Raw genomic sequence first — 18,219 nt, forward strand, 5'->3', positions numbered from 1 at the left:
AAATTTACTCATGCACTGTTTTTCAGTAGAGTACAATTTGTGTTTGACTCAAGATGAGTTCATGGAAATAAACACAAGGGTTTGAGGGAAGTGCTGAAACAGTCCCTAAATTAAATTCATAGACTTAATGTTTGTTTGTTTGTTTTTTTACCACTTTATTTCAGATCCTGACTGTACGACAACATGTCAAATATTGCCTTGAGAAAACCATCTCCTGGAAATGGTAATATAGATGATTATCTTCCATAACTAGAATATTTATCTATTAGCAAGAATATATCAAATGCCTTCTATGATCCAGGCACTGTTCTGGGGCTGTTGAATACAAATACAAAAAAAAAAAACAATTCCTACTCTCAAAGAGCTAATATTCTATTAAGGAAAAATATTTTATCCCTTGTTCTTTCTTTTGATCCTTGGATGATGGAGTTTTGAGTATTCTTGCTCCAACTTGTTTATATCAGTCATGAAATGTGGTATAACAAAATACTCTAGATATAATCAGAATAGGGTAGAGAGTATGATACTTGGGCAGCTAGGTGCCACAGTGGTTAGAATGCCAGGCCTGGAAGCAGGAAAACTCATCTTCCTGAGTTCAAATTCAGCCTCAGACACTTACTAGCTGTGTGACCCTGGGCAAATCACTTAACCTTGTTTGCTTCAGTTCCCTCATCTATAAAATGAGCTGGAGAAGGAAATGCCAAACCACTCAGGTATTTTTGTCAAAAAAAAAAAAACCTCAAATGGGGTCACAAAGAATCAGACATGACTGAAACAATTGAACAACAAAATAATGACATTATCATTCCAATTATAGCAGTTACATAGAAATCATACCTAGGTATAATCTGTTTTCATTCATTGGGAAATAAACAAACAAAAAGCAATGTAATAGAAGGAATGGTGCTCCTACTTCTAAATCATGCTCACATTTTAATAGGTATCAAACAATAAAATATTTAAATTGTTGTGAACGCTGGCTCCTGTGAAAGCTAAGGATTCCAGGCATCTCAAAATAACAAAAACTTCTTCAATTAGGCAATGTAGTAGATAGAGTTTTGAGCTTGGAATCAGAAGCACCTGAATTCAAATTCTACCTCAGACACTTAGCTGTATGGTAAGATCTCAGTTTCCTGACACCTGCAAAATTGGGATGATAATATTTACTTTATAGGGTTGTTGTTAGGATAAAATGACATGATTTTACAATCCTTAAAGCAGTATAGATATGCCAACTTTTATTAAGTCTTTTGCCAGGTATTATTTAAAGTATTTTAAAAACAAGTCCTGCATATACTTCCTTTCAAGTAATGACTTTAATATATGGAGCAGGAAAATGTGATGAAAGACAAAAATGTGTTTTCCATAATGTAAGATATTGTACCTTAGTAATTCAGTTAAAGTAAACTTAAAAAGGATTTTTAAAAATTCCTACTAGGTACCAGATACTGGGTTAGGCACTGGAGATAGAAAAACAAAAATGAAACAATGTCCCCAAGGAGCAGGAACTTTCTTACTAAGGCAATACATATGGAAGCTGTAGAGGGGAAAGGAAATAAACATTTATATAGCACAGGCACCATGCTAAGCACTTTATAATTATTATCTGATTTGGTCCTCACAATAACCCTAGGAGGTGGGTACTATTTTTATCTTCATTTTATGGTTGAGGAAACTGAGGCAAACAGAGCTTAAATGACTTTCTCAGCATTACACAGCCACTAAGTGCCAAGGGCCAAATTTGAACTCAGTTCTTCCTGACTCCAGGTCCTGCACTCTATCTATTGTGCCACCTAGAAGCCTCTAGATTCTTGGAGGAGTTGATTGGAACAGGAGCCAGGGGCTGTATTAGAACTAGCTCTAATTGGCTTATGAGAGCCCATTGTTAAATTTTAAGTGTGAACATTTACACTTTCTGAAATCAGCAAACACCTGCAAATCAAGGCTTGATTTATTGTTTTGTGGATGCTTAGTAAACTAAGAGAGTGTTAAGAGAGAATGTTAAGAATGCAGATTAAACTTTAAAAGTGTGTCCCCCTGTCCTGTCTTTTTTTTTTCTTTTTTGGAGAGTCACTTGATAAACATTTATCAACACATTCCTCCATCTAGTATCAGGTCTGCCATTAATTAGTTGTAAGTCCCTTAACCTGCCCTGGGCTAAGTTTTGTTTGTTTTTTAGTTCAACTTTTTCTTTTAATAAAATCAGAATATGCCTAGCACATACAGTGTTAGCATCTAAACTAATACAGTAAGCAATTACTAAACTTACTGTTTACTAATCTACAAAACAAAAGAGATGGACAAGATCATTGCTAGGGCCCTTCTAGGTCAAAATTTTATGACTCCTTCTGGGGGCTTTTAAAAGCCCATCATGGGAGAGAAAGGCACAGTTAATAAACCATTGTTGTCTGTGCCAGGCTTTAGCTCTGTTTTCCTGGCATTAGGATGATGCCTAGTGATCGGCATCTATAGTTTTAATTGGTATTTATGCAATATTTTTGTGTTATCTTTGATGACGGAGGTGTGGGATTTGTTCTTTCTTGTCAGTATATCTTAAGGTTGGAACATTCTTGAACTTGTCTGTCTCAATATTTAACACTGGGCAATCTGATGCAACGTTGCAATTTTTTCCCATGTTTTAAATACTAGAACTCAATTTCATGTTGTCATATAAAGCAAATTTTTATGTTTAAATGACTAGATATGAAGAGTACTCCTCTGGGGACTGCACTGAGACAACAAGGTTTTCATGAAGTGAACAAGCGAAGGACTTTCTTACAGGATAGCAGCTGGATAAAGAACCGCCCAGAAGAAGAAAAGTAAGGGGGAGGAAATAGGGGGAGAATGGGGATGGGGAAAGAATCATAGAATGTAAAGCCTTATAGATTATCAGATAATTTAAATAACTAGAACTTCTAGGCTGATACCTACATTTTGAGGGCAGTTAGGTGGCCCAGTGACCACTGTGCCAAGTCTGGAGTCAGGAGGACTCATCTTCCTGAGTTCAAATCCAGCCTCAGACACTTACTAGCTGGGTGACCCTGAGCAAGTCACAACCCTGTTGGCCTCAATTTCCTCATCTATAAAATGAGCTGGAGAAGGAAATGGCAAACCACTCCAGTATCTTAGCCAAGAAAATCCCCCTCAGATGGGATCATGAAGGGTCAGATACAACTAAAAGGTCTGAACAATAACAAATCTATATTTTAGAGATGAGGAAATTTCAGACACATATATATTAGATTTGTCCAAGGTCACAAAAGTAGTAAGCTAGAACATGAAATCATCTTCAAACTACAGTTTCAGTGTTCTTTTTTATTGTATTGTGTTGCAGTATGAATTAAGAAAAATGTGCAATTTCCTTGTCATTAAATTTGTTATATCTTCTATGCTTTGGAGTTTTGGTATTATTTTTGTGTATATCTATATATTTATACTCAGATATATCAACTGGATCAGATTTTCAAAGCAAATAACTTTGAGGGTGGGAAATCCTAAGTTGTATGTGAATCCTTAATCAGAAATAATACGGTTCTGTTGTTGTCTATCAAACAAAGCACTTATGTTTTCCTCACTAAATTGATATTAAAAACCCCAACAAATTTATTTTCCAGATTCCAAACAAATATCATGTTATTTAAACTAAGACAGTGCTTGGCATATAGCAGGAACTAAATAAACATTTGTTTGATTTAACTTGACTTGACAGGGAGGAAAAGAAACTATAATTCTGTCACTCTAAGGAAACTTCCACTGTTATGTATTTACTTACCTAGAATAATTCCCTAGAATAATTTACCTAATACTGTTATGTATTTAATCTGGACTGATAAGGAGAACATAGGTATTGTGTACTTTGTCCCAGAGTAACTAACAGAGTCTTCAATTGACTGGAGATGCCCTAGGGCTGAGTCCTTTTTTTGGAACCCTCATCCTTTGATTTGTGAAGAAAATCAAGGAATTATGGGCGGATCTGTAAGCAGACTTCCTAAAGGTGTGGTGGTATATTTCATGGAACTGTTAGAACATTCATGCCATGATAGCAGGGCTACTCTACTCTGGGCTTTCCTTAACTGTACCCTAGAAGTGAGCCCTTTAGGGGTATTTTAATCTGACTTGACCCTGGTATCGACAGAGTAGCTGTGCAGGTAAAATTCCATGCCTTCCTTACCAAATGAGTGAGTAAGCAAGTGAAGTGGTTTAAATAGCTAGAGAATGAAGTAGAGTGCTGAGCCTGGAATCAAGAAGCTCTGAGTCTAACTCTGGCCTTGGACACTTATTAGCTGTGTGATGCTGGGCAAGTCACTTAAACCTCTGTTTGCCTCAGTTTCCTTAATTATCAAATAATATCACCTACCTCCCAGAGCTGTTGTGAGGGTCACACGGGATGATATTTATAAGAAGCACTTAGCACAATGCTTGGCACATAGCCGATGTTATATAAAAGCTTAATCCCTTCCTTTTGCCTTTTTTGAGTGTAATCAACTTGTGCACTCTACAATTCCCCATTACATGGCTGCTTCAGGAGCCCCTGAGTGCTAGTTCTTCCCTCCAAGGCAGTGGCATGAGTAAATCCCCCTCTCACCCAAGACTTTTCATTTTTTGTTGGGAAAGAGCGAGTAGCACAGAATGAACAGACCTGGATAGATTGAGATTATATGATCCACCCCGCCCCCAAACCTTCCTTTCCTATTTCCATTCTACATCTAACCTAACCTCCCAGATTCTCAACCTCTTTGATATCCTTGACTCCACCTAGAAATGATCTCTTTAAAGTTTCTAATCTCCTAATTGACAATTCTGATCGCCTTTTTCCAATCCTCATCCTTGTTGACCTTGCTGAAGCACTTGACATTATTAATCACTCTCTCCTCCTAAATATGTAACTCTCTCCTCTCCAGGTTGTCATGATGATCCTTTCTCTTGGTTCTCCTCTGTGTTGAACTCTCCCTTCTCATTCTCATTTATTTTGTCATGATCCCTGTTTTGGTCCCTCTTCTTTCTATATGCTCTTTTACTTAGTGACATCATCAACCTCCACTGGCTTATCTGTTATCTTGTAGATCACTTCTAGATCTCTTTTTCAGATCCCCATAATCTTTCTCCTGAGTTCCAGTCCCTTATTTCTGACTATTGGACATGTTGACATTGATGTGTTATCGGCATCTCAGACTCAACCTGTACAAAACAGAACTCATTACCTGCCACCTGCCTTGAACTTCCCTACCTCTGCTAAGGGCCCTACTGTCCTTCCAGTCATGCAAGGTCATAACTTTATTATCCTCAACTTCTTATTTTCCTTCATTGCACAGGTCAAAGCAATAATCAAATCTTATCATTTCTGCCTCCACAACATATCTCCCATTTTATTCACATAGCACTTACCATAGTTCATTCTGTCATTACTTTTGGACTATTAAAATAGCTTCCTAGTTAATCTTCCTGCCTCAAATAGTATTTCCCTTCTCCAATCCATCTTACACACAGCTGCCAAAGGGATTTTTCTGAAGCATAGACCTGGCTCTATCACTTCGCTACAAAATAGATCCTATTAGCTCTCTGGGATCAAATATTATTTCATCTAATCTTATCCTTTAAAATTTTTTTTGTATTTTTTGAGGGGTGAAGGCAGGGTAATTGGGGTTAATTGACTTGTCCAAGGTCACACAGGTGGTAAGCGTTAAATGTCTAAGGCCACATTTGAACTCAGGTCCTCCTGTCTCCAGGGCAGGTGCTCTCTTCATTGCACCACCTAGCTGTCCCTAAAAATATTTTTGTGTAAGTTTTAGCACATACATAATTACTAGCACAGCAGTTCATATGTATTATTTAGAAATAAGCAAATGATATGTTGAGGGAGGTATACATTCAAAGAATTTTAGACGCATGACATCAAAAAGGTTTGGAGATCCTTAGTGTAGAAGATAGGAAACTGACCTTAGAGGAAAATCTGGGTTCATTAAATATGATCTTACTTTTTTTTTTTTTAAAGCAATCGGGGTTAAGTAACTTGCTCAAGGTTACACGGCCAGTTATTATTTCTGGGTGTGGTGCTGAGTATCTGAGCCCAGATTTGATCCAGGTCATCCCGCCACTGGAGCCAGTGCTCTTACTCGCTGAGCCACCTGGCTGCCCCTAAGCAATTGGGGTTAAGTAACTTGCTCAAGGTTACAGGGCCAGGTGTTTCTGGGTGGGTGCTAAGTGTCTGAGCCCGGGATTCGATCTCCAGGTCTTCTCAACACTGGAGCCGGTGCTCTTACTCGCTGTGCTACCTGGCCGCCCCCATGATCTTACTTCTGATAGGCTATATAGTCTTTAGCAAAGTCACTAAACCTCTTGGTTCACCAGGCAACTCTCTACAACTGTTTCAAGGCAGTGATCATCTACATTGTTTGAGAGAATTTTCTCATCAAGAGTTTGTTATATCTGGGCGGCCAGGTAGCACAGCAAGTAAGAGCACTGGCCCCAGAGTTGGGATAACCTGGGATCGAATCTGGACTCTGATACTTAGCACCACACCCAGAAATAACTGGCTGTGTAAACTTGAGCAAGTTACTTAACCCCAATTGTTTAAAAAAAAAAAAGAGTTTGTTATATCGGTGAAATTACAGATTCTCTTGAAAAAAAAATCAGTCAACCAACCAACTAATCAATGAACATTTGGTTATTGACTACTACACATTAGATACAATGTCAGGTGCTGGGGTTAGAAAGCCAAAAATGAAATAATCCTTGTCCTCAAGCAGCTCATAGTCTACAAGAATGAAACCAAGCTTCTTATTTCTCTTTTATCTTTCCAAAAATTTTGTGAATTTTCAGTTTTACTAATTATATACTTGGGAGGATGTAGGTCTTTTGCTGTGGCACCTTTGTTTTCCCATATGGGACACTGATGAATAGGCACATGCTGGCCCAAAATTTACTGTATATGCTACATGCATTGCAGAGATATAGATTCATGCATTTATCAATACAACTAGACCTTAATATTTATCATTAAATCTTAGAATCATAGGGTCACCAACTTCTAGAAGAGACTTTAGAGGTCACCTAGTTCTGTTCCACATTTTACAGATGAGGTGTTAAGGCTCAGAGTAATTAAGTGACAGAGTCAGAATATCAACTGAGGTCCTTGACTCTAAACCCTGCACTCCTTACACTACATCATAATGCCTTTCTCGTTGGTTAAAAGAAGTTAGGAGCGTGTATGGAATGTTTCTGATCTTTTAAGGTTTAGGTCATAGAGGGGAGCAACAACATCCAATGGCATGCAGTCTAGGGTGGTACTGAAAAACCAAAATGTGAGATTAAATGTTCCACTGGTCTGATCCAATATGGAATTTTTGACGTTCTGACATAGTGGAATTTATGTAATATACATCCACCCAAATGCCAATGATATTGAGGACCTTTATTCAAAGCAACAGCAGGAGAGAATGGATGGTGGCTTTGTACCAAGTATACTTCCTTAACAAGGTACAGGACAGTAGACAGATGTGGGCCACGGCAGGTTGAGGGGGAAATTGGTTTTGGCAACACTGTCCTTTCACTCCAGACGGCCAGCTTTTGGTCTGCTTGTGATTTTTCTCCTGCAGGTGAGAGCCCTCCCTTCTTCCTGCCATTCCCCATCAACTTCATGGCATGGCATGGAATGAAAGATGAGTTAGGCATCAGCAAGGCACAGGTGTGAGTCCAAGGGGGCAAAAGCACAGGGCCTCCTGAGTAGCTAGCAAGAGTAGCTATTCTTATTATTTCAATCCCACTGCTCAGAATTTTTAAAAAATTGATAAATACAGTCCTTTTTTTTTACATTATTAAATGCAGTTTCATAGTACTGAGGAACTTTAGGAGAGCAAAACTAGAAAAAAAATGTGGTATTTCAGGTTGGGCTGATATGATGCAGCTCCATATACATACTTCCTGCCTTGGCTCGTGTCCATAGACCATACTACATGTTTTGACATTTCCTAAAATTGCCAAGCTTCTTAGTTTCCTTTTCAACTCATTGTTCAAAGTAAAGCAGATCTGGCTTTTGGATAGCAAACATGAGGGTCTATTCTCACTAGAGAAACTATAGTTTCAGAGGCCTAAAATAGACTTTCTCTTTGGAACGATTAGTCTTCTCTATTGCATTTATTGTTGTTTATTTTTCCTAAGCTTTTTTTTTTTTACTGTGGAAAAGAATGTTAGGCACATTGCTTACCCTCTCTGGGCCTCATTTGCAAACTGAAGGTATTTGATAGCCTATAAGGTCTTTTTTAGATCTATGAACTCATCATTCTGTAATTTCAAATTAAGATGCCTGGATATCTGAAGTGAAATCTACCAGGTATTTCAAATAAGCACCTACTTCTTCATATAAGTTTAATTGCCTACCTAGATTGGGGTAGGCTTATGAATCTGTCTTTCTGCTTTTTAAAAAAAAACATTTGAAATACATTGAAAAGTAGGTGGTCCCCTGTTCCCACACCCTGATGAAAAATTGACGTAGTTGTTGAACTTCATGGAAATGTCATGGGGCACATTAGAAAAATTGCCCTTTGTACTGGCAGACTATTTTCATGTCCTCATGAGCAGTCAAGTGGTGACTGGTTAAAATAAATAGATGCTTGTTTTCTTTTGCCTGCAGTGAAATGAAGGAACCTTTGCCAGAGAATTGTGAGGTCTTTTTTTTTTTTCCTTCTCCTTTGTTTTGTATTTACTAAATGCTGTAGTAACTATTTCTATGAACTATTTTTTTTTTAATCTGCAGAGATGAAAACTATGGCAGAGTGGTGCTCAATCGACATGCTTCTCATGAGGCCTTAGACAGGTGTGTATCTCCGTCAAGGTATATGAATGCTTTAGCAGAAATTTCAAATAATGGGAAACCAAGGGAAAGGTGCTGATTTGGTTAGAATTGCTTATCTAACCACTGACTGTCAGTGGCAAATGTAAGGAATTCCTTACCTCTTTGGGCACATGAGAGAGTCTTGCAACATAATTATGAATTTAGAAAGAGGAAGAAGGAAGGTCCTATATCAGTTTTTCTAACTATAATTACCCAGAGTACTTTGAAAAAAAAGAATGGGTAATTAATAAGTAACATGCTGTATTGCTGGACCACCAATTTGGGATGGATTACTTGGTAGGAGTAAAGAAAACATTTGGAAATGTGGTTGTAAAAGGTCAAAAAGCTCTGTAATTATGAATTATTCTTGGTTTTTTTTTAATCTCTCCTATAGAAAGGTCCTTTAATCTCAGAGAAATGACCTATAGAATATGGAAGGACCACTCTTGGATCTGGTGAAATTGACCCTGGGTTCAATTTCAGCCCTGCCACTTATTAGCTGTATAATTTTGGGGAAGTCACTTTACCTTTATTTGTCTTAGTTCCTTTATCTGTAAATTGAGGGGTTGAACTAGACAAAGTCACTTCTGGTTCTCTGATATATAATTTAAGACCTAGGTTTTCTTACCCTTTGGAATGGTCCAACCTTATCTCCTCTCTAGAAACTGTTTCAAGTTTTCATGAAAATATTTCAAATTGTGTGGAACTTCAAAACAAATAAACATGACTGGTAAATGTTAAATGATAGGTAGAATCTGAAGGAACTCAAAAGCTCCAAATGGGAACAAGAATCCAATACAGAAATCCAATATAGAATTTATAGAAATGGCTTCTATAGTACACAGATAATAACCAATACTTTCATAGTTTTCCTACAAATAATTCTGTGAAATGGATAGTAAAAGTATGATTCTCAATTTATATATGAAAAAACTATGTTTCAGAGAACTCTAATGATTTGGACAAGAGCTAGTAAGTTTCCCCCAAGGAATAATATCAGAACTGCGATTCAGATCCTGTTTTCCTGAATGAAAGTCCCAAAGTATATCAGAAGAACAAATCAGCAGAACATGCCCATCAGAAAAATATAATAATAAGATTTTTTTTCTATCAGAGAAATTCTCTAGCTCTTTCATCAGAGGTCCCAATGATGAGGCTAGCCCTGGAAGGGGCCCTGTGAAAATATTAGCTTTTCCACCCTGAGGTAGGTGAGGCAGCTGAAGTTGTAAAGCATGGTATAAAAAAAAAATAGGGGCCTAGGAAGAGGCTAAGCAGGTTCTTAATTGCAGTGAGAGTGAGAGATAAGGAGGTTCTAGCTTGGAGAGCTAAGCATTGGGATAGTCTGCATGCAGATGGGCAGGAGCTGGAAAGAAAATCTATGGGGACAGGGAAGTTATGAAGGGCAAATCCAAGATAAATGACTGAGAAATACGCAGGTTTCTAATTCTAGGAAATCTAGTTAGATTGTAAGGGTCAAGAATAGGTAGGTGGCATCTATGGAATTCCATCTATCAGAGATTAAGCTTTGCTGCTTCTTTACCATATATACCCTAGGGTGGATGATCATACCTTATTCCTTTTTCTTCCTGCTTAACCTGCTGTAGCGCTATCCAGAGCAGGCTCTAACAGTAAGTTGTTCATTATTCTTTCTCTGACAGTGCCAAAAAGATATGTTGAGTAGGAGTCGATGTTTTCTTTTCAAGATATCAGTCCTAAAAGGTTAAGGAGGTGCTTCAAACATAACCTGGGAAGTTTTCTAAATCCTGATTTTTTTATTTGATTTGAGCTGGATTTTGATTTCCCTTGGTTCACCTCTTCAATGGTGGCTCCCCTTTCTATATAGCAGCATTTCTTTTATATATGTCCTGAAACCAAATCTTCAAACATTAGTAACTATTCCAGTTTCTGCTCTTCTAGGGTTTGAAAACAAGTCAATTTTTACTATATTCATAGACTTTATGGTATAATAAGTGTCAAATACAGCAGTCAAGAAGGAGAAAGACTAAGAATTGATGATGAGGATTGTGCCGGTGTTGTGCAAGATCTGGAAAGTATTACCAAGTTAGAAAGACAGTATAGATGGGTTTGACAAAGAATGGAGTAATTGTTCTTCAAAAAACAACCTTGATAATGTTGGGGAAGCTCCTTAACAGCAGTTGACCAACAGGTGGTCAATTGATTTTTATCTAAAAGGAGCTTATGAAACCAACTCTTAAAGTCAGGGGTTGGGAGAGGAGTAGGGAGAGCAGGTTGCAAGCTGGTGCCATGGTTCATTTCACATCAATGAAATCAGAGATCCTTAAAATATTGCTGTCACATTTTCTCTGCTTTTTGTTCCCTAGCCACTTTTGGACTTCTTTGAATAGTTTATTGTGATTCCTAGATCAAAAACTCTCACAGAATCTGAGAATTAGGAGGGACTTTCAATGGCCATTAAGTCCAACCTAGATTCCTGAGTGGTAATTAACAGCCCAGAAGCTGTAATCCTCTAAACATAGTTGAGATCACTTTACACTCACCCACATGAAATCTTAATTGTCACTTTTCTTCCCACTCAGACAGGCTTTAGAGATTTTCTAGCAGCTTAGTTTTAACTTGACATTTCCCTATCCAAAATAGTCCAGCCACATCTTTAAAGCTAAGAATTTATTGTGGACTTGCTTTTCTAGATCACTTATAAAACATCATATAAGACTGGGACACTCTAATATTAATATTTTTACTCCTCACCCTCTTGCCTCTTCCCCCATTACCATTTAACCCTTATTTCCTGGATTTATTTAATCTCTATGAAAAAAATATTCTGTGCTATTCCATGACAACTTAGTTTTTTTTAAAACAATATTTTATATGGGATTTTTAAAAATTAAAACTTCATTCACAGAATTTAGATTTGGAAGATAACTCAGACCATCTAGTTGAACTTATGAGAATTCCTATTATAATATTCATGGAGACAAGTGGTAAACCAACTTCACTTGAAGACCTCTAAGGAAGAGGAACCTATCCCTCCTCAAGGCAAACCATTTGGCTTTTGGGCACCTCTAATCTTTAGGAAGTTTTTCCTGAAGTCAAGCCTGAATTTGTTTTGTAGCAATTTTCACCCACATTGTTCTTGGTTCTGGCCTTGGTAGCCAAGCAGAAGTCCAATTCCACTTTGACATGACAATCTTTCAAATATTTCAATATGGCTATCATGACCACCTTGATCCTTTTCTCTAGACTAAAAAAGTCCATTTTCTTTGATCAGTCCTCATATGTCAGTAATTCAAGGCCCTTTACTATCTTGGTTGACCTCCTCTGCATACAGTAACAACAACAATGACATTTAGATAGTGCTCTATTTAAGGTCTTCTAAATGTTTTATATATATTAACTCATCTGATCTTCACAACAAACCTAGAAGTGCTATTATTATTCCTATCTTACAGATGAGGAAACTGAGGTAGGTTAGGTCACAGAATGCCCAGCATCACTCAGCTATTAAGCATTTGTGGCTAGATTCAAACTTAGGTCTTCCTGACTCCAGGTTATGTACTTCCTCTACTTCACCATCCAACTGCCTGACCAGTTATTCCTCATATTTTTAATATTATTAAACTAGACTGAATGCCCTAGTCTCCTTTGTCTATATGCTTATTCATCCCTACAAAGAATTCCTAGTGCCAGATTTCTCTTTACATTCTTTCCCCAAGTAGGTCTGTGCAGTGATTTGTAATGACAGGTCACACATTTTGGTCCTCAGTCCCCCAGTTTTACTCTCAATTATTTCAAAGTTCTTGGATAGGTGGCACATAATCAGCAACATTAAAGTTTTTTCATTTAGGTCTAGAACATCTTGTGGGCATATCTCATTTTCAGCTAATATCTTTTAGTAGCTTCTCAAAAAATGATTTGAAAAATAAGCTGATTGCTTTTGGAAATAATTTCCTAAATGGCTTTCTTTTCCTGTTACTCTTAATTGTCCATTTATTAAATGAATCTGTGATCTCATCTGTATGGGTGCACCCTCGACAAGTGGACATAGCAAAATCTCCACGCCTTCCCATCCTCCTAGTAGAATGTAAACTTCCTGATGGCAGAGACTATCTTGTTTTTGTCTTCTTGCCCTCAGCCTACAGCCTAGTAGCTGGCCAAAAGGTTAGAGGCCTATGAATAGGGGACTCCTATGTGATGTAACCCCCTCTACCAATGCAAGTTAGCACCCTTTCTTCAATGTAGTCTTAAAGAGTTGTCTAGAGAACTGAGAGGTTAAGTCAGTTGTCCAGAGTCAAAAATCCAATGTGTCAGTGGCAGGATTTGAATTCAGGACTTCCTGGTTTCATCCATCTGTTTCTCATAGTGGGTGCTTAATATTTAAATGCTTATTGAATGAATGAAAGTGCATTTTTCTGTCATATCCTCCTTTAGATCCTCCATAGAGATTCATGTTCCTAGCATGGTGGAAAATTGACTTCTAACACTTTTACCACTCGGTAGACAATAGTTGGACTTTTTATTTTTTGGCTGTCATTCTCACTACAGGATTGCCCATCTTTTTTCTGTTCGTTCATATCTTGGACGGTATCTTCTATGCCACTTCTCTTCCACAAAGGAGTTGATGGTAAAATGTTTCAGCCTGTTAATATCAACCATGCCTCTCTCCATTACCCACTAAGAACCACCAGTTATATACAATGAATTAATACTCAGTCAACTATTATTTGCCATTTAGATTTTTCAGATGTACCAAGAAGCAATCATTTTGCCCCCAAAACTAGATTGTGATGTAGCTAAATGTCTGCCTGCACAAGATAGTTGATTACCAGGAAAAAAAAGATTTTATTACACAGTAATTAACAATACCAACAACAGTATATATTAGCTGTTTTTCAATTTACATATTATGTTATATGATTTGCATATTCTGATTCCCAATGTGCACATGTCACATTGTGGTTTGGATAATTGGATACAGAAAGGATTCTTCTATTAGCATGGATAATTGGGTTGGCTGTCATTTTTTCCTATTCTCAAATACTCAAATGGATTTATTATCTCAGTGATGTGGATATTCCCTCCAGAAATGCAGATAGAAATCTATCCATGTCTTCCTACTCTATGCTCCTGTTGTTCTTGTCCTCTCAAAAGTTCAGCAAAGGATGCTCACCCAAAATGCCGGGCATCTCCCTAACTTCTTCTTGGCATTGTGAGGATGTGAGGGGAATGTGGGCTGCCTAACAATAATCCCTTGCTCATGCCACATAACCAGTCATTCTTCTTTTTTTCCTGTCCATTTATTTTATGACACTCTTTATACCCTTTCCTTTAAAATTTGTTTGTGATGTGTTGCAACCTACCCTAACCCACTATGCACCTTGACATTGCCCCTTAAGTGACCTTCAATTTCAATTCTTTAGATACTGTAGTGTTCTATGACTTGCATCTATACAACAACACTTGGAAAATATTGGTATTACAAATATGGATCTTTATTTTAGGGAGTATTATTTCTTCTTTTATTCTTTTCAGTTATATTTGATTCACTTAAATTCATTCATTTAATTTATTCTAATTCATCAAATGGTAAACATTTATTAAGCACCTACTATATGCAGGGCCCCTTGGTAGGTGCTAAGACATAGATTCTTTTTTTTTTTTAAGCAATCGGGGTTAAGTAACTTGCTCAAGGTTATACGGCCAGTTATTTCTGGATGTAGTGCTGAGTGTCTGAGCCTGGGATTAGATCTCCAGGTCATCCCGACACTGGAGCCGGTGCTCTGGAGTTGGTGGTCTGAGCCACCTGGCCTCCCCTAAGACATAGATTCTTGCCTTGAAAGAGTTGCTAGTCTAGTATGGACGGTAAGATATATACACAAATATCTAAAATACCAAGCAAAATGTGGAAAAAAAAAGCCATTGAAGAGGTTACAAAAAAGACCAAAGTGCCACGAGAGTTTAGAGGGAGAGATGCTTCTAGATATAGAAATCAGAGGATTCAGGAATGAAACAATACTTGAGCTGGGCCTTAAAGGATGAGTAGGATATTGAGAGTCAGACATGGAGACAAATAAATTTTCATGAATAAAAAACAGTAAAGGAATAGAGATGGGAATATGTGAGCTGAGTTCAGAGAATTAGAAATAGTCCAACTTGGCTGAATTGTAAAATCCATAGAGAGAAGTGGTATGAACTAAGTAACGCTGGATAGGTGAGTTAATTGGGTAATGGAGTATATTTGGACTTAATTCATTAGTCAATGGAAAGCCATTGAAAGACTTTAAGCAGTGGAATGAAAAGATTAGAACTATGATTTAGGAAAATTATTCATCTGAAAGTAGTAAGTAGTATGATTTATGGGTAGAGAGAGATTAGAGGCAGGGAAACCAGTTAAAAAACTAATAAATTAGGCTAAGTGAGAAGTGATGCATTCCTGAATTAGGGAAATTATAATGAGAATAGAATGAAAATCAGCATTGTATAGTGGAATGTACATTGTATTGAAAATCAGAAGAACTGGGTTGGAATTCAGGCCCTACCATTTACAGAGCCCCTTCAGATAAATCAATTGAACTTTCCAAACGAAGTTTTGTCATTTATAAAATGGCAGTGAGTTTACTATGACTCCTGCTTCCAGAGCCAAGCTGGCCACATTTCCTCTTGAGGGTTCAAGAGTTCCCTGAGGGATTTAAACTCTTTTTTTCTTATTGTCATCAGCCCCAGTTCTTGCCAGCAGAGATCTCTTTATTGTTAGGTGCCAATGACTAGTGCCTTAATTACATTTTAAAAAGTTGTAGGGCAGCTAGGTGGTGCAGTGAATACACCGGCTCTGGAGTCAAGAGGACCTGAGTTCAAATTTGACCCCAAATACTTAACACTTACTAGCTGTGTGACCTTGGGCAAGTCACTTAACCCCAATGACCCTGACTTCCCCCTCCAAAAAAAAAAAGAGAAAAAAAAAAGTTGTGTTTGCTTTGAATACCTAGCAAGAATAAAGTATAAATATTTCTTCCAATACCTGGAGGGAGTACTCTTCCATACACCTTATCTCTAGCAGGTTAGAGACTTAGCTCAGTTCCTACATAGCATTAGTTCCATCAATTTCTTTTTTTTTTTTTTTGCTTTTTGGAGGGCAACTGGGGTTAAGTAACTTGCCCAAGGTCACATGGCTAGTTTTTGTGTTAAGTGTCTGAGGTCACATTTGAACTCAGGTCCTCCTGACTCCAGGGCTGGTACTCTACTCACTGCACTACCTAGTCGCCCCATTCCATCAATTTCAAGCCTAGATTTCATTGAGTTCTTATCTCTACTACTACTGACCTGAATCTAGAAGATCACTCCCAAAAAGTTACTCCTTGCTTCTCAGGACATTGATGCAGGGTTGGCTGCACACCCATACCCTGCAATACTGGGATGCCAAGGTACCCTTTGGACCTTTTGTAATTCACAAGATTATGGAGATTATACTTCCTTTATCTAGAATAGCAGAGGCCAAGGATCAAGACCTTTCATGGGACTCTATGACCTCAGAGGGGAGAAAGCACTGTGATATCTCTCCTTACAGTTATAATCTTTCACTGGATACCTTGAGCAGAATCATTGAATGAGGCAAAGAGGAAGTAACTAAAACTGATAGGCCTTCTTAAATGACTCCATAGCCAATGAAAGAGTCATATTTTCAACACATGGTTACCCATGGAACCAGTTATAAAATGTCTGTGAATGTCCCACAGTCTCGCCAAGGCACTTTCATCCTACATCACAATGACTTTTTCAAGGAGGCAGGCTGTCAACCTGTCCACATGGAGAATTACATCAGTCAATCAAGCTGATGGGGTCTGTGTAAGTGTCAGTCCCTGGTTGCAATGGGAATAATGATACTTATGCTACCTACCTGCCAGGGCTATTGTGAAGAAAGCACGTTTTATACCTCAAACCACTATTAAGTGGGAATTATTGCTTTTAGAAAGGAGGGTATAAATGAAGGAGATATTGAAGAAGTAAAATTGACAGGACATGGCAAATGATTGAAGTAAGGGGATTAGTGAGAGGGAAGAGTCAAAAGTGCCTCAAGGCTTTCAAGCCTAGGTAGCTGGAAATAATGGTGTTACTCTTGGGAATGGGGAAGTCAAGAGTAGAAACAGGTTTGGGGGAGGGTAGATGATGAGTTATGCTTTGGGTATGTTGTATTTGAGGTAATTATGGGACAGTCTGACAGAGATGCTTGGTAAAGAGCTAGAAACATAGGTCTATGACTCAGGAGAGACCTTAGGACTGGAGATGCAGGTTTGAGGGTTGTCTTCAGAGAAAGAATGGTTAAAGTGATGGAAGTGGATCAGCTTGCCAAGAAAGAGAGCATAGAGAGAGGAGAGAAGGCCAAGGACACAGTTTTGAGGGAGCTCCATCATCTAAGGGAGTTGGAGGAAGAAGATGAACCAGTGAAAGAAAGAGGGAAGTGGTCAGAGACGGGGGAGATTCAGGAGACTGCAGTGAAATAGAAACCAAAGAAAGACTGAATATGTAGAAGGATATAATAAACAGTGTCAGAAACTACAGAAATATTAAGGAAGATAATGACCAAAGAACCTAATTTATTTGGTGAATAGGAGGAAATTGGTGACCTTTGAGAAAACAATATCATTAGAACAGCAAGGCTGTATTCTGGAGGGCAAAGGAACTGGGTTTAAAACCAAGAATCACCTACCCAGCAAAACTGAGTATCATGTTTCAGGGGAAAATATGGTCATTCAGTGGAATAGAGGACTTTCAAGCATTCTTGCTGAAAAAACCAGAGTTGAATAGAAAATTTGATATTCAGATACAAGAAGCAAGAGAAGCATGAGAAGGTAAATAGGGAAAAGAAATCTTAAGGAGCTTATCAAAGTTGAACTATTTATATTCCTACCTGGAAAAACAATAATTGTAACTGATGAAAATTTTCTCAGTATGAAAATGGTTGAAGGGAATTGAAATATATATATATGGCTATATCAGAGGTTATATGGGCATATGAATACATATGTGAATGTGTGTATATATGTTTACAGGTATACATAGATAGAGGGCACAGGACCAGTTTAATGGGAAGGGATGATACTTAAAAGGTGAAATTAAGATGTGAGAGAGGAATATAATGAGAGGAGATGGGGAGAGACAGGATGGGGTAAACTATCTCATATAGAAGAGGCAAGGGAAAATGGTTACAATGGAGCGGAAGAATAGGAAGGCAAAAGGGAATGGGTCAACCTTATTCTCATTGAATTTGGCTTGGGGAGGGAATGAAATACACACTAAATAGGGTATCTCACCCTACAGGAGAGTAGGGGGGAAGGGCATAAGAGGGGGGATGATGGAAGGGAGAGCAGGCTAGGGGGGAGGGAAGTTGGAAGCACCCATTTTTGAAAAGGGAC

At 37.9% G+C, this 18,219-nt stretch overlaps 1 protein-coding gene across 1 annotated transcript in view; it reads left to right on the top strand.

Annotated features, from left to right (window-relative positions):
- Positions 1 to 18,219, top strand: part of SCEL (sciellin) — a 147,051-nt gene that overhangs the window by 23,126 nt on the left and 105,706 nt on the right. Inside the window, exons 2-4 of the mRNA XM_069062662.1 lie at positions 165 to 223; positions 2,702 to 2,819; positions 8,753 to 8,881. Coding sequence (XP_068918763.1) covers positions 184 to 223; positions 2,702 to 2,819; positions 8,753 to 8,881 — 287 coding nt within the window. The 5' untranslated portion in view covers positions 165 to 183. The remainder of the gene's footprint in view (positions 1 to 164; positions 224 to 2,701; positions 2,820 to 8,752; positions 8,882 to 18,219) is intronic.

Source organism: Petaurus breviceps, unplaced genomic scaffold, assembly GCF_028583685.1.
Source record: "Petaurus breviceps papuanus isolate PSGF00001 unplaced genomic scaffold, PetGlider_PUasm1.0 90491, whole genome shotgun sequence".
Taxonomy (NCBI): Eukaryota; Metazoa; Chordata; class Mammalia; order Diprotodontia; family Petauridae; genus Petaurus; species Petaurus breviceps.